Genomic DNA, 22181 nt, shown 5'->3' with positions numbered 1-22181 from the left:
AGCTAAAAAACAATGGAAATGAAGTATCAGCAACAAAAAAAGGTAACCAAGCATCACCTACAAAACAAAAGCAAGACATGTGCCATCTACAAATATATCCTGACATTTCAAAAACAACTCAACCCTCTAACCACCATGTTAACACAGAAAACAGAAAATGTCAAACTGCAATTTATTAAAATGTGCCAGGAAAATACAGAAGCATTAAAAAATTCCCCCCAAAGATACAATCTAGTCGTATACTTGCCGGTGAATTTTGGGCAAATAATTTTTTTACTTACAGCTTGCCCCTCCTGTGAAGGTCATTAATGTAATTCTCTCTATCAATTGGGTGAAATCTGGCCTTGCTGAATGCTGAAACATACCAACAATAATTAATGGCTGCATGTAATGATGTAACAGTATCTATGATGTGATGCATTTCCAACAACTCTGTCTTGGCAAAATTAAAAATACTAAGAAACAATAACGGCCATTTAGGTGTGGCTTGAAACTAAATGCAGGCAAATATTCTTTAAAACATGCAATCAATTACACAATGAATAGCAAAGGTCTTTAGTAAATTATGTTTCTCCAACAACAACAAACAACCCCAAAAAAACATTTTTTAAAAGGAAACTAAATTCAACTTCTTCCCAAATCCAGCCCTCCCCCCCAAAAGAAGATAAATTTCATATACTACATCCATATATAACATAAAAATCAAAGGGAAAAAAAAAAACAAATCCATCACCTTCCCTTAACAGCACAACCTGTGAACTGGATGTTTAGGCCCATAAAAAAATCTGTTTCCTATTGCACTGGATTTAGGTTTGGTAGGTAGTTTTTTTTATATAAAACATATACGATAACGATTAGCATATAAAATGTACTAAGTGCTTCAAGTACTGGGCTAAACCAGCTCAATTAGATGCACAAATCAATTGGGGGGGATTTCTTTTTTAAATAATATGAAAACAATAACTGGTCCATATGCATATTCTCTTATGATGACCATAATATCTACATTGTATCCAGCTGTAAATCAAAGGGCAATAACTCTTACAGAAATTATTGTAGCACAAAAATTAATAAACACATCTTTAGGTAAGTACCAAGCTTCACAGAGATCCAACAGCAAATGGGTTAGAGAAAACTGTCAAATTTCTTCAATTCCAGATGAGCAGTTTCTGAGAAGAGCTTTTTAAAAACAAACAGAAAATTGTTTTTATTAATGGCAGCCACATCTGTTGGTAGACTGGTATCATTCTAAAAATTTAAAGGCCCTTAATGCCAGGATGTTTTCTGTAAAGTTTGGTCAAATTCTGTTGTACAATAGTATCTCGTCAGATGTCATCTAAATGTTTGTCTATATGCAGTATTAGTGGCTGTATTTGATAAGAAAATGCCATCATCTGCATAAATTCAAAATCTTTGAAGCTTGGGTGCTTTTCCTGTCAGATTTGGTCAAATTATGTTAAAGAGTTCTGTTGAGATGGTTTTCCTCTCAGTTGTATGAAAGCCCTTAATACTAGGATGCTTTAAATCAAAATGTATGTATTCTGCGGAGTTATTTTTGAGAATATGATGCTTAAATGTTTTGATATTTTTAATGACAGATCAGCATCGTTGCATAGATTTCAAAAGATACTGTGCCAGGATGCTTTTGGTGAAAGTCTAATCAGCCATTTTAGAGAAGAAATAATTTGATGGGCTGTCTATTTTCAGTAATGGTGGTCATCATGGGTGGAGTGATGTCATCACTTGTATAAAACTGAAAGGTCTTCGTGCCAGGATTCTTTCTGTCAGAGTTTGGTGAAATTCTATTCAGTGGTTTTGGAAAAGTTGCTGATGCCTGTTCCACTTAAACATGCATGGTACCCAGAGAATCTCTTTTTTTTAATATGCCATGGAACACTGATTATTTCAAGAGTTTACATTACTACTCCATGCTGAAAGTGCCATCCTAGGGTCACAAGTATGTTTTACTGGAACAGCCTTTAAAAGGTGTTTCTATTTTTAGTAACAGTAGCCTTATTTCATTGCAGATCAGTATTATTTATTTCTGAACAATCTTCATTACAGGACGTACTCTGTCAAATATGGTCGAATTCTGTTCAGCAGTTTTTGGGATGCAGTCATTTGAAAATTTAACTAATTTCAGTAATGGTGGCCACATCTGATGACAGATCAGTATCATCTATACTAATCCGAAACCAATTTTACCAGTAAAATATGTTTCTTCAAGAATACCCAACCATAATACCTTAGGAGAACTACTCCTACCTTGCAAATCCAGCCCCAGATACTACTTTTGGCTAATTGGAGCTAAAAGTTGTCTGCTGACCTGTGTGGCGGTTGGGCAGAGTGATCTCCCCTTGGGTATAAGACGGGGGGGGGGGCGGGGGCGGGGGCAAAGACTAAGAATGTGTCAGGTTACTACTGGAGTGGAAAGCACATTCTCTATGGAAGAAAGGCCTTTATGCCACAATGCTATGTGTAAAGAAATCATTTTTATCAATGACAGACCGGTTTATTCTAGTAATGACAGCCATGTTAAAATGTGGATCTGAATCATCTGTATCAACTTGAAGGGTCTTTTTGCCTAGATGCTTTTGATAAATTTTGTTTTAAATTCTGTTCAATGATTTTTCAGCTCAAGTTTTTGATTTTTTTCTCTGTTTTTTATTAATGGTGGCCATATTTGAAGGTGGATCAACATCATCAGTAGAGTTTTGAAAGACAGACATCCCACGATGCTGTCTGCCTAATTTGTTCAAAATTATTCCTGTGGGTTTTGAGAAGTTTAAAATACAACTGTAGATAGAAGAACCATGCATGCCAGATGCAGGTAGATACACAATAAGTTAAAAATTGTGAGCAAAGTGACTTGCTGATACATACATCACCAGGAGATGAGATGACCATAATATTTACTTACTTACAGGCAATCCATCAAAAACTGACAACTGATTGTGCTAACAAGGTTGTGTGCCAGACGGATGGATAGATGGACAGAAAGAAAGATTCATATTTAACCCTCCTTCTATTAAGAATAGAATAAAAAATAAATAAAAATTTTTAAAAAATTGATGCATTTTGGAAACTTCTTACAAACAACATTAACAAATACAATTAAATACTATATTTTCCTGATGATGTATTACTGGTGACTTTGAAACTTTACAACAAAAACATATTTCTTCAATTAAATGGAAAGTGAACAATAGATAACACAAGTTACAAAGTCTATCCTTTTACGATGTTCCTAATGGACATTATTCCATCAAATAAACCCTGCTTAACTGCTTACATGCATATACTTGAACGTAAAACCATAACAAGATGACACTACCATTACTGTTACCATCGTAAAATGATCTAGCAATGCCTTGCTCCTTGTCTGGTGAAACAACCAATATATCGCTATGCCTTATCTGTTGAGACAACCTATATCAAACAATGCTTTGTCTGGTGAGACGACCTATATCTATCAGTGCATTGTTTGGCAAAACAACCTGTATCTAATAATGCCTTGTTTGGTGAGAAGTCATATATGTAGCACTGCCCTGTCTGGTGAGACAACCTATATATAGCAATGCCTTGTCTGGTGAGACAACCTATATCAAACAATGCTTTGTCTGGTCAGACAACCTATATCAAACAATGCTTTGTCTGGTGAGACGACCTATATCTAGCAGTGCATTGTTTGGCAAAACAACCTGTATCTAATAATGCCTTGTTTGGTGAGAAATCATATATGTAGCACTGCCCTGTCTGGTGAGACAACCTATATATAGCAATGCCTTGTCTGGTGAGACAACCTATATCTAATAATGCCTTGTTTGATGAGAGAATATGTATCTAGCAATGCCCTGTCTGATGAGACAGCCTGTATCTAACAATGCCTTCTTTGGTCAGAAAACATCTAGTAATGCCTTGTCTGCTGAGACTACCTATACCTACCAATGCCTTGTCTGATGAGACAAAAATGTTAACAAAATTAGTCCACCACAATCGTGTGTCATCTAAGTTGACACTGCATACCAGTCCTAACCATACAAGTCAAAGTGACCTACATTTGCTAGAAATGGGATGTACTGCTATGAAGTTTAAAGACAACAGAAGCAATAGTTTCAGAAAAATGAACTTAAATTCAAAATCTATATGTTGCTGTCAATCAGTTACAAGAATTTTAAGAAATACATGTCTCAGAAGTGCTTCACAGCCAAATGAAAAAAACACATAAACAAAAGTTACCATCAACTGCTTCGTGTGACTTCCAGCCCAACACATCCATCAGAAATCTGTAAGTACAGCATAAATTGCAGTTTAAATCTATTTTAGATTTATTCTAGTATTGTAACTTTTTATTTGAAATTCAGGAAATATTATGTACAATTTAAAATGTAATTCAGACTAAGCAAAACCATTTTCTGGTCATATTTTACTGAAGAATGATAAAAGTCTCATTCATTTAAAGTTAACATAAAACTCACTTGTAAGTCAATCCAAACTTCAAACAACATACAACCTGATCTGCCAGCACATAAAGTACTGGTAGATCAGGGTTTACATTGTTTGTTGTACTGATTTATTTCTAACAAACTGCACAGACCCAGATCTGCTGTCACACTGAATCTGTGAAGTTTGAACACGGTCTCGACTTGTAAGCAAGTATTTAGTAAGCTAGTGATTTCAAGACATTAATCCTGGTGTCATGTGATAGCTCTGTAAAATTTTAAAGAATTTTAAGTATAAACACATTTTCATGTCAACTCCATATGAAATTTATGGAAATGCAGCCTGAATTTGATTTCAATTTCATACATTAAGTGGTCCTGACCTGCAGACCATGTAGCCAGTCCTATTTACTCCATGAGTGCAGTGAATCCCTATGATATAATCTGAAAGTACAAAAGAGAAAAAATGAGTTATACATGTATCTGACAGTATCTTGACAGCTATTTTGCAATTTTCAAAATAATATTAATGGACCGCTTCAGTGGCCTAAGTGGTTAGAGCACCCACCTCAGATGCAGGAGGTTGCAGGTTTGAACCCTGGCTGAGTCATACCAAAGACTTATAAAAATAGTACTAGAATCTCACTTGGCACTCAGCATTAAGAAGTTGGTGTTAGGACTGGTTGACCTGGTGTCATGATAATGGGACATCACTATAAGCTGCCATACTGCAGACATCATAGCGATACGACTGAATTTGTAAAAAACTGCATTAAAAATCCAAATCACACACACATTAATATCATTATGATGCAGCACTGAACTAATGAAGATCACAAATGTCCAAGCTTGTTTTTATTTTTTACCATAAAAGGTTACTAAAAAAGCAGCTGTACCATACTGAGCATGAACTTGTTATGGAAAACCATTTCATTTCAGAAGACGAGAGGATAATATATGACAATAAAATTCTGCAATCATCATCAGATGAGGCATGTAACAGATTTTACCTAAGAGATAAATAAATAATTTCACATTGTGTGAATAAAATGGTTGGCTACAAAAAGAGACATCCTGCATCTCCTTAAAAGATAAGGGAAGTACCAAAGTCCACTATGTACCATCAGAAGGCACATGTATGATCACATAATTAGGTTACAAGCTAATTAACATATCGCAAAGTAAAAAGGGATCAATGACAAAGCAATCTTCATTTATGTTTTGATTATTTAAGTGAATTTTTACGAATGTATTAATTTATTAATTTTAAGAAGTTTTATTAATAATCTGCTGTTTACCACTGAAAAATTAAGTGCTTTAAAAAAAGAGATGCAAGAGTATAAAATCTCAAACTGCATTTTCCCTCATCAAATCCAAGAAAGATAACCCACTAACAAGGGCAAAAGTCAAAACAATAATAACAAACCATACATTTCAGTCCTATGCTGTGGAGATATTTTGAAACAAATATATTTTTACAGAGAATAATATTCTAATGAGCAATCGAGTTATGTAAATTATTTTCATTTGTAAATTCAACTTGGCTTATCTTATTTAGGAAAAGCATTTGACAAGTTTATGCTGAAAGAGGGACTTCAATTATTGAATGTAGTAGCTTGCTATACTACACCTATGCCAATAAAACATGAACAAAAATGGTACAACATTTTAAAATTCATCACTAATTAGGTGATAACAAGGCACAGTTAATATACTTACTGTTGTCAAAATTGACATGCTGCTGAAAAGTGTTTATGATGTCAAACAGCCTGAAAAGAAAATTGATACAAAGATGAAAAAATTGATACAAAGATGAAAAAATTGATACAAAGATGAAAAAAAGTACAGGTTGTGGTCTAGCTATTCCTGATTATTGATCATTACTTAGACATTAATAACTGAAGTGACAGGGAAGTGCACAAACCAAATAAGTTCAGTTCTACACATATGTTAGTAAATTAATATATGGAGGAGTCTCAAATGCCAAGTCAGATTTTGTATGGAGCTCTAGCTAGTGGACACAAAGAAATTGGTTGCTTGAAGAAAAGATTCAAAGACTCCATCAAAGACAGCCTGAGATGCTGCTCGATATCTGTGACAAACCTCAAGTCCTGAGCTGGCTGGCATACAGCTGTTAGTAATGGGTGCAAAACCTTCGACAAAGCCCACAGAATGAAAGTCGCTGATGCCAGAGAATGCAGGAAGGCCTCAACATCAAGAACCAACCCATGCCTCCAGTGTACACACTGCTCCAGGACATGCGCATCTCGTATTGGACTCATCAGCAAAGAGCAGTGCAGGATTGACTTCATCGAACCCCGATGGTCAACCAACCGAACTTTGATCAAATTATATTAAGGTCCTCTCTGGCATTTATAAATGTTGCAAGTTCAGACTCAGCTGTTAAGGATGAAGCAGCAAGGTGACAGGGATGGTCCTGGCTTTTAAAAAGCTGTCGCCAAAAAATCGCCAACCTCAATATTTTGTCGCCAATTTTCAAAAAGTGTCGCCAAAACAAGTAGTGTACATTTTTCCAAGTGTTAATTTAGTCTATTAATGTAACAGGCAATGAAAATTACAAAAGATGGGTTAGTTAATACTTTAATTACAACAAGCATTAACAAAATGTTACCAAGTGTTACATGAAGATCCATCGCGATTTTAGGGCTGCCCACTTGTTGAATGCAGTTTCAAAGTCTAATTTTTCACATCTGTACATGCTGATTCTCATTAAATTCTCGAGAGATGAGAGGCAGAGCTTATTTCTGATGTCAGTTTTTATGAGGTTCATCTTACTGAATCCACATTCACAGTCCACAGTGCTGACAGGTGACACCAGTAGTCTCTCAGCAGCCCACCCCCCTTTATGGCTAGCTTCACAAAGCTTGTAGTGAATTGTTCCTAAATCCCAAGAATGATCACTGAATGCTGTATAAATGTTCTCGACAAGCAAAATAGGATCTCCATTCCCACGAATGAAATTTACACGAGTCAACACCTGGCAATATTGGACCGTATATATAAGCATAAATTCACACCCAATTTAGGGATTCTTTCATTCCTGTATTTTGAGAAATAAATAATTATTATTAATTATGCAAAACTGTTTTTTTTTGTTGCTATTTCTTGTTGCGGAGTTTAAGTCTCTGCAGCCGCAACACGGGATTGATGGCAAAAGGAAAAGATCAATGAGTAAAATGCTGCACTGGCGACAGATATAATTGTGATTGAGATTTTTTCCATTTGCTTTGTATTTATACACAGTAGTCGGTATTTCAAAGGTTATCAGTTTTCTATGAAGGTTCAGCAAAACTATTGTATTGGTATAGGTAAAAAAAAAAAAACACAGAAGGATTAGCCATACAATTAATTGTATCTGTTCTATTCGCGTCTTCAGAAGTCGGTCAGTTGTAGGTATAGTGCGGTAGCATGATTGACTGTATCACAACATACAGTACTCAGCCCAGATGTCAGCATAAGCAGATTATGATGTAACAATGCACTGTAAAGATGGGGTTGTCAATAAGAACAAAGGATCGTTTGTGTAACAGATTGATTCCAATGCATTGCTTAGTCAAGTTTGTGGCTTCCTTTCGTTCTCCCTTTTAATTTAACCAGTCCAAATCCATGATTGTATGTACAAATTAAAGAACCAAAAAGTATGTCGCCAAAAAAATCGCCAGATGGGATATTTTTTTCGCCAATAAGGAAAAAAAATCGCAATTTGCGACATTGGCAAAGCCCAGGACGATCCCTGAGGTGACGTTTATTATCTTTTACATGCTGTTTTATGTCATTGGTGCCTCCATGCCCAATAGCGAAATCACAATTACACAATTTGCAAAACACAAGGTTTTCTCCTTTACTAGATTGTTTTACAAATCTAAACAGGATGGCACAGTTGTCCTTCCAGTTCTTTTTCTTTTCTTTGCTGGAGGAAAGTCTGAATCTTCTGATTTCCTTTTCGATATGGTTAGAAGTTGAATAATAGGAAATTGAGATACAGCGATAGCAGCAACTGTTTGCACAATCTATTAAGATGGTTAAAGACTGGTAGCCTCGACTTCGAATGAACCAATCATATTTTGGAACTTGATATCCCTATATTCATTCTTTCTCTGCCTGGCTGCATATTGAGCTAAGGAACAGAATCATCAGCTGATCAAAAACACTTAAAACAAATCCAGCATAATAAGTCAGTAGTGTTTTATATAAACTTTGTTATTTTGTGTTTACTCAACCCAAATATGAGTGTATATCAATTTGATTTCAATCCAGTCAGTTAATGATATTAGTATCAGTTTCATTTATGAACTAATTAAATGACAGTAACGATACTATTAATTTTTAACTACTTAACCTCTATGTGTTATACTGTATTTGAAGTGAAACAATTACAATAATTAAGGATCTATCAGTCTTTGTATTTAAATGAAAAAATGTATGGTATGTCCCCTGCACAAGTGTGTGTGTGTGATTTGGATTTTTAACATAGCTTTAACAATGTTTCAGTCACATCGCTATGATGTCTGCTGTGTGGCAGTTTATAGTAACGTCTAGCATTGGGGCATCATGCCGCAGACATGTAGCATGATGTCCCACCCAGTCACATTATCCTGACACCAGGCTGACCAGCCCTAACACTAACCTCTTAATGCTGAGTGCAAAGCGAGGCAGCTGTAAGTAACATTTTTGTAAGTCTTGGTATGACTCGACTGGGGATCGAACCCCCCTGCATAAGTAGTTGTCAAGCAAAGTGATCTCCACTATGCGTAGAAAATGAGTTTAGAAATCATTTCATATTTGATAAAATAAATGTGGCTTTTTAGTGTTAACAAGCTCAGTCAATCAGTTGCAAAATCTCTCAATTACATTTGTCAATCTCACTTATTCATTGAGATATTGATGATACAAGCCCACATTTCATGTTTAGATTAGAAATGTGGACTCTGGAGTAGTGAAAAGATCCAAGATCACTTCATTAAATATCTCTGTGGATATCACTTATTAATGAACTCAGTCAAGATCTTGATGAAACAAGCACACATGCCAAGTTTGATCAAAATAAAATAGTATATATGACCTTCCGAGTGGTAACAAGCAACTGTTGATGGAAAATGGAAGATACATTATGGATACAGGGTTATTCAATAAGCTCTCCTGGCTTATCTCTTCACAACAAATTTGGAAAACTGGTAGCATCTATATTTTCCTTTGTCTTCAGCTCTTTTAAAACTTATGTTTTTTAACAAATGGAAATCATGTACAGTCTACTTTTTCCAACCTTTACAAATTCTTTTAAATCTGAATCTGTCTTTCTCACAAACTTTTGATTGTTTCTCAATAAATAAACTTCAGTGGGGACCTTCATGTTCAATAAACAAACAGCAAACAACTAAGACAGGGATCGTCCTGGGCTTCGCTAATGTCACAAATTGCGATTTTATTTATTTATTTTGGCGACAAAATATACCATTTGGCAATTTTTTGGCGACAGCCTTTGTGGTTGTTTAATTTGTACAATAATGGATTTGGAGTGGAGAAATTCAAAGGGACAACGAAAGGAAGCCTCAAACTTGGCTACACAATGCACAGGAAACTATCTGTTACATACTGACAAACCCATCTTTACAGTGCATTGTTACATCATAATCCGCTTATGTTGACATCTGGCTTGATTATTGTATGCTGTGATAAACTCAATCATGCTACCTGTCTACACGTACAATCAACCGACCTCTGAAGACGCGAACAGAAACAGCTCCAATTAATTGAACGGCTAATCCTTCTGGGTTTTTTTAAAAAATATAGCAACAAAATAGTTTTGCTGAAACTTCAGAGAAAACTTAAAACTGATTACATTTGAAATACAGATTGCTGTGTATAAATACAAAGCAAATGGAAAAAATCTCAATCACAATTATATACTGTCGACAGTACAACATTATCATGGGTAAACGTAAGTTGGACGTTGCATATGTTCATCATCTCATCCTAACAGTAAGTTAAATTTTTTTATAGCATTTGGATTTAGTGCTGAACCTGATATTAAACCTGGCAGTCAACCTCAACTATCATGAATATGATGACTGAAATGCTTTAAGTGCAACACCACATCATGATGAATGAGTCAAAAGTTCCTGAAAATTTCTAGACAGCTGGAAACTTGGGCATCCGTGGCTTAGATATCATACAAAGTTAAAGCAGATGTTCTGTAATATATGTATCAAGCCACAAGTCGTCAATTCACTTACAACTGGCTGTAATATTTTGAAGAAGGAGTGTGTCACCAAACATGAATCCAGGTGGGGTAAGTAATATATGCTAATTTTGCTCATTAATCTTTTCCTTTTGCCGTCAATCCCGTGTTACGACTGCAGAGACTTAAACTATGCAACAAGAAATAGCAAAACAAACAAGTTTTGCATAATTTAAAATAATTTATTTCTCAAAATACAGGAGAGAAAGAATTAAATTAACTTACAGCATGGTGAATGAATTCCTAGTTCCTAAAAGTCCTATCAATTCCAATAGCTGCAAGAAATCCAAATACATTCCAACGACCAAAAAATGCCCCTTCTGTGTTTCAAATGTACATAAAGAATTAATTTCCAAAGAATTCAAATAGTCGTTGAATAAATATAGTTAATACCGTACCGTACAGTACAGTTATTCTAGCGTGTCATGCAAAATATAAATCTTTTCAAATGCCAAGCCAGGAAATTGAATCTGAAAACAGGCAGATTGGGACCTACCAGCGAAGTTCTTTGCGGCATATTTAAGCATCACTTCCACTAAACATTCTCTGATTTTTCCAATACACATGAAATTTTCAAAAAGAACATGTTTCACCCTGTTTGCCCCCACCCCCCCCCAAGCCTATTCGACATACTTCAAAGAGACTGTCTGTTCAACAGCGAGTGAAAGCACTTGCAATTGATTGATAAATAAACCATGCCCTTTTTTGTTATATCTAAAAATCCCTAAAATGGGTGTGAATTTATGCTTATATATACGGGACATTAATGCCAGGTGTTGACTCATGTTAGTTTCATTCGTGGGAATGGAGAACATATTTTGTTTGTCGAGAAAAATTCTACAGCATTCAGTGATCATTCTTAGGATTTATGAAGCAATTCACTACAAGCAAAGCATGTAAAGCACGGCAAAAATAAATTTCAGAAACTCCTGGCTGACGGAGATGTACTTTGTGAAGCTAGAAGAGGGTGGGGAATTTAATTACTGAATGCATGAAATCGACGGTCGCATTATACATCACTTATCTTACATTACAAAGTACGATCATAGGTTTTTATAATTAACATGTCATTAACTAAAGTTCCTTACAAAACTATTATTTGGAAAATAATATACACAATATAGATTTGATTACTATCTGATGTTTCTATTTAAAAAAATGAGTGAGATACTGTAGATGACAGGAAAGTCAATATTTTACATTTGATAATGCATTTTTTTCAGGTGACAACAGTCATACCTATGCGCTAACGGTGATTCAGGATGCAAAGGCCATTGAATTAGTGAAGATCGCTGCTCTTAGTAAAATGTCATTATCAGTGCCATGAGGAACACTTTCTTTGCGGCTTACTACCACCACAATTATTCCAAAGCTGCACCAGTTGTGTATCACACACGTATCAAGAATATTATATCATAGGTTGTTAACTGTAATATTCTATGGATTTAAATGACATAACATGGGGAAAAACATGTGTACAACCTTAAAATATTTATTGTGATGTTACATCTGTACACTGTGATTGCTGCATTAATGCCAACTTCTTGCTAATTATATATATATATATATATATATATATATATATATATATATATATATATATATATATATATATATATATATATATATGTATGTATGTATACAAAATCAGAACATGTATAACTATAAATGAAATATTTATGGCTTAAAAAATTAATGATTATTTCCATTTCAGGGCGCCACCCGACTCTCAGACCTTAAAGCAGATATGCACACATCGTATGAATTCAACAAGTGGCCAGCCCTAAAATTGCGATAGATCATCATGTGACATTCTACAACATTTTAATAGTGCAAAACAGTCATGTAATGATTTATTTTGTATTATGGCTGTATTGCTTGTTGTTAAGTAATAACTATCCCATCTTTTGCAATATTCATTGCCTATTACATTAATAGACTTTTCATTGCCTATTACAATAACAGACTTGGAAAAATATTCACTACTTGTTCTGGCAACATTTTTTGAAAATTGGTGACAAAAAATTGAGGTTGGCGATTTTTTTGCTGACAACTTTTTAAAAGCCAGGACCATACCTGAAGACCCTAATCTGCTGGTGCATAACACAGTGACATATCTACTGATTACTCTTAATAGACTGCACAGACCCAGATCTGCAAGATATTATGTGACGGCAGATCTCAGTCAATAAAGTTTGTACTTGGATCTTACTTGTATAGGACTTTATGCTGTAAGCAATTATAAACGGTCAGATGGATACTTACTGATAGACGGCTTCATCTGATGGGACACTGTGACCCTCAACAAAGATTTTCTGATAATATATACCCTTGTCTGTGAATTCCTGCAACAAAAATGGCAGTCCATCAAAACATTTTGAAATTTATGTGTTAATCTGTTGTACGAGAGAATTAAATATTTTGCAACAATCCTTAAAACAATATTTTAAAGAAAGCAAATTTGTATAGTATATTATGTTACTCTGATAATACTTACCATATCACATTACATTATGCTAACTTTCTTTGCTACCGCTGAATCCAGTCCTCCTGGAAAGACAGAAGAATGTCTTTCTGTCTAAATATTAGACATGGGAAGCAACTCTTATAGGTTAAATCCCCTTTCTTCCTGCAAGGTGGCCACCAGTATACCTAGTTTAAACCAGTATTTTACTTGAATGGCACCTTAGAAGATGCTCGCATTGTGGGGAAGGATGGGAGGGATTATCAGCAATGTGATCAGATAAGTATTATTTGATAAACAATTTATTAAAAATTTATTTCTGGTGTGTGGTTTCATGAATGGGGAGTGATTACTGTCTGTGCATCTACCACTAACCAAACATGATTCAGTGTCTCATTAATGAGGCCATGTCATGCAAATGGAAGCTGTGAGAGTTCAGAGTACACTGATTTAATAACTCCCTTATGCCAAAAGGTCAATGCTTGTCATTGGGTTATGTCTTTCATTCCTGCCATATGTGATAGGAATTGTCTTTCACAGCTGATGCAGATCATGTCCATGCATACAAACAGGTTACGGTATCTTGGCTTCTCTTGACCGATCGATCAATGAGAGGGAACTAATAGTTATTGGTGTACCAGAGCATGCTGCTCTTAGGAAGTAACCAGGATAAGTCATTAGAACAGAACTGTAATTAGTTTGGATCTGCAGACATCATATGAAGCTCACTCACTCTGCATACCTAAGTTAGCATTATCATAAACTGCAAGTCAAGTATAATAGCTGCTTCAGTGTATGTGTGTGTGTCTGTGTGGGGGACGATGGCTCAATCTTTAGGCAAGTTTAGACAGGTCAAGCCAAAGAAAAGTTTCCACTGTAAATAATGTGAGTAAGCATGGTCTGGAGATATCGGAATTGGACCTCAAGTCAAAGATTACCTTGTTACAGCCAAAATCATCTCTTGCATGAAGTCTGAATGCATCTGAGATCATGGAACATTATCCATTGATTGTGATAGGGGCCAACTTCTTGTCTTCAATGGGACAAAGAAAGAATGGGGAAAGTGTGTTGAGAGTGGTGTAAATTCCATGATGTGACAAAGTCACTGACAATACGATTTCTGCTTGTTAAACTTAAAGACATGCTGCATCCATAAATGGACAAATCAGTAGCACTTTAAAAATTTTGAAATAAAAATCTGACAATGATGTAATAGAGCAGTCATCATTGTGGGCTTGATGACTATTTGCAAAAGTAATTGTAGACTACTTAAAGTGAGTGTTATGCATAAATAATTTATCAATGTCTTTTGTGTCTATACTCCTGAACTTAATCGACATGAATTTAGTCAATTTGTGACAACAGTTTTAACTGCAGATCCAGGAAAGTAGCAAAAATAAATGTACATTTTTCATAGTTTTTGGTAATTATGGCAGGTAATATATAGATTGCTTTTTTATGCTCAGATCATAAATTTTTGCCACTTATATTAGTAATAATTACATTTATACCTCTCCTGGGGGTTGGCATGTGTGAACCTACAACAAAGCAGTTAAGGTTCACATTAAATACAATTTCCCTTTGATTGGGTACCTGCATAACCAATCATTAGGATAGACAGGTACCCAGTAGAAGTTTCCTAAAATTTTGACATCTGTACTGGTCAATTTTCATAATTTGCACGGCAAGTAAAATTTTCTGTCACCGGCTTAGGATTTAATAAATAATATAAGGAAATAATCTAGATTTCTTTTGTGCAATTTTATGAAAATCGTGATTTCTGATATCATATATAGGTAACTATGATATCCTCCTTACCTCTGGATTGTAATACTTGGTTGTGAAGGTCAGATCTATGATCAATCCAAGAGTTAAGCCTCGGTCATTTAGCATATCTATCAAAGTCTGTGGTGTGAATCTGCAAAAGTTTCCGAAATGTTAATTCTATACCAGTAATCTTGATACAGTTACCATAACAACAGGCACTTGTTAACAATACTAATTACAGGGGGCTAATTTATTGCTTATGAATTATTTAAAGTTATACTCAGCATGCAAAAGCTGTGATATCTAGGACCGTTCCGTAAAGATCTATGCTATTCTGTCAACCTCTTTTTACTCCTCTTTCCTTCTTCCATCCATTTTATTCCAGCATTTTCAAGGACAGATTTACCTTTTTATGTATATATATGTAAACTGTGATCCATTTTCAATGATGAAAGTTTTCAGTCTAAATTTGCCAGTTGATTTTAATTATGTAATTTCCCTAAAAATATAATATTTGGAATGAAAACAAAAATTACTGGAGTTCAGATGTGCTTTGCCAAAGTGGTAATTGGTACTCTTGGCCACTACTGAACTCACTGTACAGATCAATGCTGAAGAAATTAAGTGTAAACTGACACCATCAAAACTTTTTGAAATTACCTTTTTGCTTCTTCATACTTGTTACTCAGGGACTAAAAATAAGATCAAACAAGAGTATAAATTATTATTTGAATAAATATATATATGTGAAAATGGAAACAAAAGAGATCCTTAGACAATAAAAGAAGCAGTTCCTTTATGTACTGTATCAGAGTAAGATTATAATCACAACTTTAATTGTAAAAACCATTTTGTCCAAATAAAACAGATACATGAGATTTTTATAAAAATCTTGAGAAACTAATTATTTTCTTTTTCTTTCTCAACAATGTGAACATTCAAATCCACAACAAAAAAAATGATGTTAATCTCATCTTGCATACGTGTGTGAGTGTTTGTATCTGTGTGTGCATGTGTGTGTGTGTGTGATTTGGATTTTTAAAGTAGCCTGAACAATTTTTCAGGGGCCTAGAGTGGCAGAGTGGTCTAAAGTGCTCTCCATTATGAATCACTGCCATCTCACCTCTGTCTGCGTGGGTTCCAGTCTCAGATTTGGCTAATGTGGGTATGTGAGAAAGCTTGCCAGTAGCTTTTCGTGGGTTGGTGGTTCTTTCTGGGGTTTTCCCGGATTCTTCCTCCACCATTAATACTGGCTGCCATGTATAGCCTATACTGTGCTGAAAAATGGCGTTAAACTCCACAACAACAACAATTTTTCAGTCATATCACTACAATGTCTGCAGTGTAGCAGTTTATAGTGATGTCTAGCACTGGGGCATTATGCTGCTGACATGTAGCATCATGTCCCATCCAGTCACATTATCCTGACAGTAACACCAGGCCAACCAGTCTTAACACTATTCTCTTAATGCTGCATGCCAAGCAAGGCAGCTGCTAGTACCATTGTTTAAAGAAGTCTTGGGTATGAATCAACCAGGGTTAAAACCAAGAACCAAGAACCTTGCATCAAGAAAAATCAAACCTAAGAAAACATGAAAAAATGGGGAAAAAACAAATTTTTGTGGATTTTGTGCTTTATCCAAACCATATATGTTCTTCTTAATGACACAAGTCTAGTGATCAGCATGCCTTAACTATCTGACAATTCAACATAACTGCCATAACATTTTATTTTTGCATGGGTTTGTTGATTCAAAATACTTTTTTGAAGATAATAAAAACATTTGTAAAAGAGTCAGAAAGCATTTTTTATTGTTGCAATGCAAATGTATGTGTACACTATTTAGTAACTGGACAAAATGCAAACATTTATACTTAAACTTACAGATGCATATTTTCCTGTTAAAATTTAAGTCTTCTGAAAGCACGTATAATTCAAATAATAAATTTTTAATTCATAGGTACAACAAGACTGTAAAACACTGATTTTCACTGATTTAAAAAACAAACATGAAATAAAATTGTGTCAATCTAGTCTCTTGGTGCATACAAACTTGTCATGTACATGATCTGGAAACTACTGAATTCTGTACATCCAGCTTAAACCATGCCATGGTTAATTTTCTTGTCAGTTGTGATTATCTTTTAGCAAGAATGAACTTTAATGTTGATGGTTTAAGGTCCACCCATAAGGTGATCTTCACCAGTAACATTTTTTGTGTATGTACTTATCTTAATACAGATAACAAAATTTAGGCAATTTTGTGCCCATGACTGCTTTATTTCAAAAGAAAAAAAAAGGAAAAAGTCATTAACTATAATGCCAACTGTTTCAAAAAGAAAATGTGTTGCCTTTAATTCATACTTTTATAAATTTTATGAAGAATTTATTAAGGTCTATTTGTCATTACTTACAATGATTTTTAAAAAAAAATCCTGATAAGAGAATTGAAATGTAGATGAAAGACTGGGTCTCTGGCTATAAAAGGAATGCATCAACAAAGAACTCACATAATTTTAAGCATCAGATTTCAGATTTAGGTATAAAAGTACATAATTCATTGTTTAATTTTGGACATAAACTGCCATTACCAAAATTATCAGATAAATGAATGTTCAAATAAGAAAGGTTTCTGATAGTACGTTAAAATATCTTGCTGGTAAAAATCGTAGAGATACATGCAATGTATGGGTCAGGTCCTGAAGTTATAAAACTCTCTGACCATAAAATCTGAACTAACACATAAACTTCAAAGTTAAAAACCACACTTGGCACCTCTCTCTCTATATATATATGTTGTAAATTGGGTCTGTAATTATACATGAAAACAAGATGATTATACTCAAACAGAAGTTACAGGCTACTGTAGTTTCTGAAATGTAAACATATTTGCAATTTTTTGTCAAAATAATTTTGGTAATTGCAGGAGCAGGTGCTTGTCAATGGTTTCATATAAACTAGTTAAACATTCATTCAAACAAGCTGATTACAGCCTTATTCTGCTATAAAATAAAATATAAAAATGATACTGAAACATTAATACTCTGACTTCTGTTCATTTGACAGCTTACTTCTAAAGAGATAAAACAATTCGAGTCAAATTGCTATGATGTCTGCATTGTGGCAATTTATAGTGATATATAGCAGAGAAGCTGCTGCAGACGTGTAACATCATTTCCCACCCAGTCAGATTATGCTGACACCGATCATTTTTCTATAGTTTTTGCTAGTATGCCATAAGTCCGTATTTTAAGGGTAATTTTCGTAAGACTTATACAAAATCGTAAGAGTTTGCAGATCTGAGATACCCCTCAAATTATGGTCTGTTGTCTTTTAGGATTAAATTATTTACTAGACTTCCAATATGTAATTTACTGACAAATTTGATGATGACTAGTTAGAGTGTTTTCCATACTGTGGATTCATCCTGCTGAACTGGATGAACTGAGTGGATCAAGATGTTAAGTGACAGATTATGACAATACTGTCCTTGCTGGTACATTCTTTAGCATGGCTATTTAGCAGAAATTTGCAATGAGTCTGTTGTATCATGAACAGCTGTTGTGTATGATTATACATAACGGTTCTTAGCTGGGATTCATACCTCTTTCAAAGGAACTTTCAAAGGCAGAATGCATGTTCTCTCTATTACTTCTCCAAAGGGGCAGTAATCTTCCCACCTGTTAAGTAAATACTGTCAGCATTAAGTACATTAAATTTTTGTTTTCAGGTCACAATTTCATAGCAGTATCTATCTTCAGTATACTTATGTATGTATGTGTGTGTATATATATATATATATATATATATATATATATATATATATATATATATATATATATATAGACACACACGTCGCAGAATAGAAACCGAGTGGGTCTTTGGACTAAATGAATAAGACAAACACAATGTGAGAAAGATGGAAATTTATGAGATGAATATATAAAGAAAAATATATGATGTAAAAATACAATGATTCTCTCACGCTCTCAAAATATGATTGACTCAAATCACTCTACACAACATTCACACATTGAAAATAAACCAAAACTTTGAAATCAATATGAAGTACAGATCCAAGAAACTTCATGGACTGCAAATACGTTTCAAACAGTATTCTACACTACAAGAGAGATTCACATAATCTCAAATATGAACTCCGATTAAGATTCAAAATAATCTTATGAACACAACTAAGATTCAAAATAATCTTATGAACACAACTAAGATTCAAAATAATCTTATGAACATAAAAATGCAACTGGAACAATAATTGAACCAAACGTATGCTTCTATACCCCTTGTACAGTCGCACGATTCCTTGGGTTGGCCCACGCTCTTATCGGCCGCTCGCACCCATTATGGATCCACCACATGTACAGTCATACGTATACACACGTACAAACAGCATACAGCACCCTTTTGAATTTGCTATGTCTACGTCCGTGGCACAGACATACGTACATACATACATATGTATCAACAGCACGCAGCCTTAAATACTCTGGAAACTCCAGACATCTCTAAACAACTTTAGACAGCTTCAGACAGCTCTAGACATCTCTAGTCTTAGTCACAGTCACAATCACAGCGACAATAAAACAAAATTGGTCATAATAAATAGTTTCTGTAAAATCTCTACATATATGCTAATACATTAACCTCTAATAGTGACCTGTAATTCAAAGTTCAAATCTGCATTGTAATAAATGCATTATTACGCGATAAGACATTACAAACTGAATAAGCTTCGCATATCAAATGAAATGTAAATTTAACACATACCCCTATGGCTGGAGAACAATGGAGAGCGTACACTCCTTGACGTGATCCAAAATGACCAGTGTCAGTTTTAGAAATTGATCTTACTGAAATCCATAGGAGAGTGAGCAAAAGTCAGGGTAAAATACCCGTGCATATCATGTTCCTTCATCACAAGTAATTTCTGGCAAGGTACATGTTAATACAATCGCTTACCTGGAAAAACACGCATTCACCCTAGATAACGTTGTACGCATGTACAACGAAAAATAGTCAAATAGTTCTAAGGCAAAACCAAGTTATTTTTTGCCTAATTCTTTGACAAGATATATATATATATATATATATATATATATATATATATATATATATATATATATATGTTTGTTACTACCTTTATTGTTTCATCATCTGTGACAGGGAAAATGTTTCATATATATATTAGGTTGATTTACCATGTGGCCAGTCAATATTTCAAGCAGCTGGTTTGACAACATCACACCTTTTTCACTTTCCATAATTTTCACACAGAAATTGTTAAAAATCAATGCCATTACAGAAGTCTGACCATGTTTATTTACCTACTCTGAAATCTTGATTAGCAATTTTCTAGTTGTTATGAGAATCCTGTTGATCAACATCCTGCCTGGTGATGGTATCAATCATTACACACCGTGCCATGTTTGTCAACATCATTTTAAGTGAAATGATGGCCACACTCACCAACCACTACTGCAACGTTGTGGCTCAAGTCAAAATGGAGGATTATTTAGAATATAATTATACATCTTTATTTATTGATACATATACACATAATCCTCATCCCTTATAGGAGGTACCAGTACAACGCAAGGATTCCATTAATTTGTTTCAATTTGGAAGCCCATCATACTCATCTCCACAGTGATTTATGTAACTGATTAATATGAAATCACTAACTTCTCACTGTTTCAATTCTGTTCCAGTTATTATTATTTTTAAATTACTGTTGTAACTAAATACTTAAGTCTTCACAAGACAGATTAGTACTGCAACATTTCGACTTGCCAGAAGGCAAATAGTGCATCTAATGGGCAATGAATTTAACTTGTTTTCTACCTGTTTGTCATTTCAAGTGGAGAAAATATTAACTTGCAAAACCCTGTTTTCACTGGAAATTTGTCTTTTACCAGTTACTTTTATTATTTTGTACAGTAAGCCAAGAATTTTCAATCAGTTTCAATGGCAATTTTGCCCATCATTTTGATTTGTACAGCTGAATTGTTTTTTTTTTTTGGTTGTTGCTGTTATAAATGAAGTCTGAATTTTAATGGACAGGAAAATTGGGATTCCAAACCCAAAATAATGCAAATGTCAAAATATAAAATTAGTACTGGTATACTGTATTCTTAAGAAGTACTACAATATATAATCTCAACCAAACAAAACATTTATGTGTCACTATTAGTAGCAATCAGGTACTGAACATTTATATTCCAGATATATGCTCCAAGGCAATATACTTGATCAACTTAGGATACTCTGTAATATTACAAGATGAATTTGAACAAATCCAAAAGTGAGTAGCCAGGTTTGTAAGATCCAGTTATGACTGTACACCAAGAAGTATGATCTCATTGTATAACTGTTTGTCTTGGAAGCCCTTAAAGCAATGATTCTTTTGTGCATACGTCTTCTCTGAAGCTTAGCACAACGTTTTTCAAACTGACTTTCTTATGATGATATTCATACAATTACAAACACCTTTTAACAAAAAGTTTTAAATAAAACTGTCTGAACCTCCATACTCAGTAACTGACAAAGCTGACAAAAATAGGGAAGGATTACGGTTGTGAATAAATTACACTAACGAAAATTGGGTAGTCCATCTCTACCCCACCCCTTTAATTTCGTAACAAACGAATACTCAGTATAATTTTGGATAAGACTTTTTTTAAAAAATTCTGAAAATATTTATGATTTAATTTTCTTTATGAATTATGCTATTATCCCTTACCCATCCGGTAATTTTGATTTATTAGGCATTGTTGCGCCAGAAATTCAATGCAGCTCGAGTAACCGGAAACAAAGCTAAGAACGTGGAGAATTGTATAAGACAAAACCGAAGCAATTTTCAAATCCTATAGCGGAATCTCATTCTGAGCTGAGTTAACATTCAATATTATAGGATTATATAGATTTATGTTATAAAATGAGAATGGATGAGCACGTTCATAACATGATAATTTTTTCTGCTAACAAATATTAGTTTTTCAAAAGGCTTTGAAAGAAAAAAGGTGCAATTAGCACAATACATAGGTCAGGTAATCTGTCTGAAGCTGGAATTCATGTTGAGTAGGTGTCAGATTATTTGAAGGTACATGTACTTGTTTTTTCTCTGTTTTTTTTTCTTGTCATTATTTAGTGCAGTTTCGATTTCTATGGCTAAGGAATTTTGTACTGTTTTGATCAGATTTTTTTCTCAAATTGTAACTCTTGCTTTTCTTC

At 34.3% G+C, this 22181-nt stretch overlaps 1 protein-coding gene across 1 annotated transcript in view; it reads right to left on the bottom strand.

Moving 5' to 3' along the window:
* The window catches only part of LOC149769600 (RNA/RNP complex-1-interacting phosphatase homolog), a 40682-nt gene extending 18891 nt beyond the window's left edge, over positions 1-21791 (bottom strand). Inside the window, exons 1-9 of the mRNA XM_089949827.1 lie at positions 21691-21791; positions 18538-18613; positions 15593-15624; positions 14984-15083; positions 12967-13046; positions 6162-6211; positions 4826-4886; positions 4240-4286; positions 282-354 (exon numbers count right to left, since the gene is read on the bottom strand). Of these exons, the coding sequence (XP_089805953.1) occupies positions 282-354; positions 4240-4286; positions 4826-4886; positions 6162-6211; positions 12967-13046; positions 14984-15083; positions 15593-15624; positions 18538-18613; positions 21691-21719 (548 nt within the window). The 5' untranslated portion in view covers positions 21720-21791. The remainder of the gene's footprint in view (positions 1-281; positions 355-4239; positions 4287-4825; positions 4887-6161; positions 6212-12966; positions 13047-14983; positions 15084-15592; positions 15625-18537; positions 18614-21690) is intronic.
* Between the last annotated feature and the right edge of the window lie 390 nt (positions 21792-22181).

The sequence above is a fragment of the Sinohyriopsis cumingii genome, unplaced genomic scaffold (assembly GCF_028554795.1).
Source record: "Sinohyriopsis cumingii isolate HCF-2022 unplaced genomic scaffold, ASM2855479v2 utg003566l, whole genome shotgun sequence".
Classification (NCBI taxonomy): Eukaryota; Metazoa; Mollusca; class Bivalvia; order Unionida; family Unionidae; genus Sinohyriopsis; species Sinohyriopsis cumingii.
Note: the sequence above shows the minus strand (reverse complement) of the source record. Positions and strands in the feature narration are given on the sequence as shown.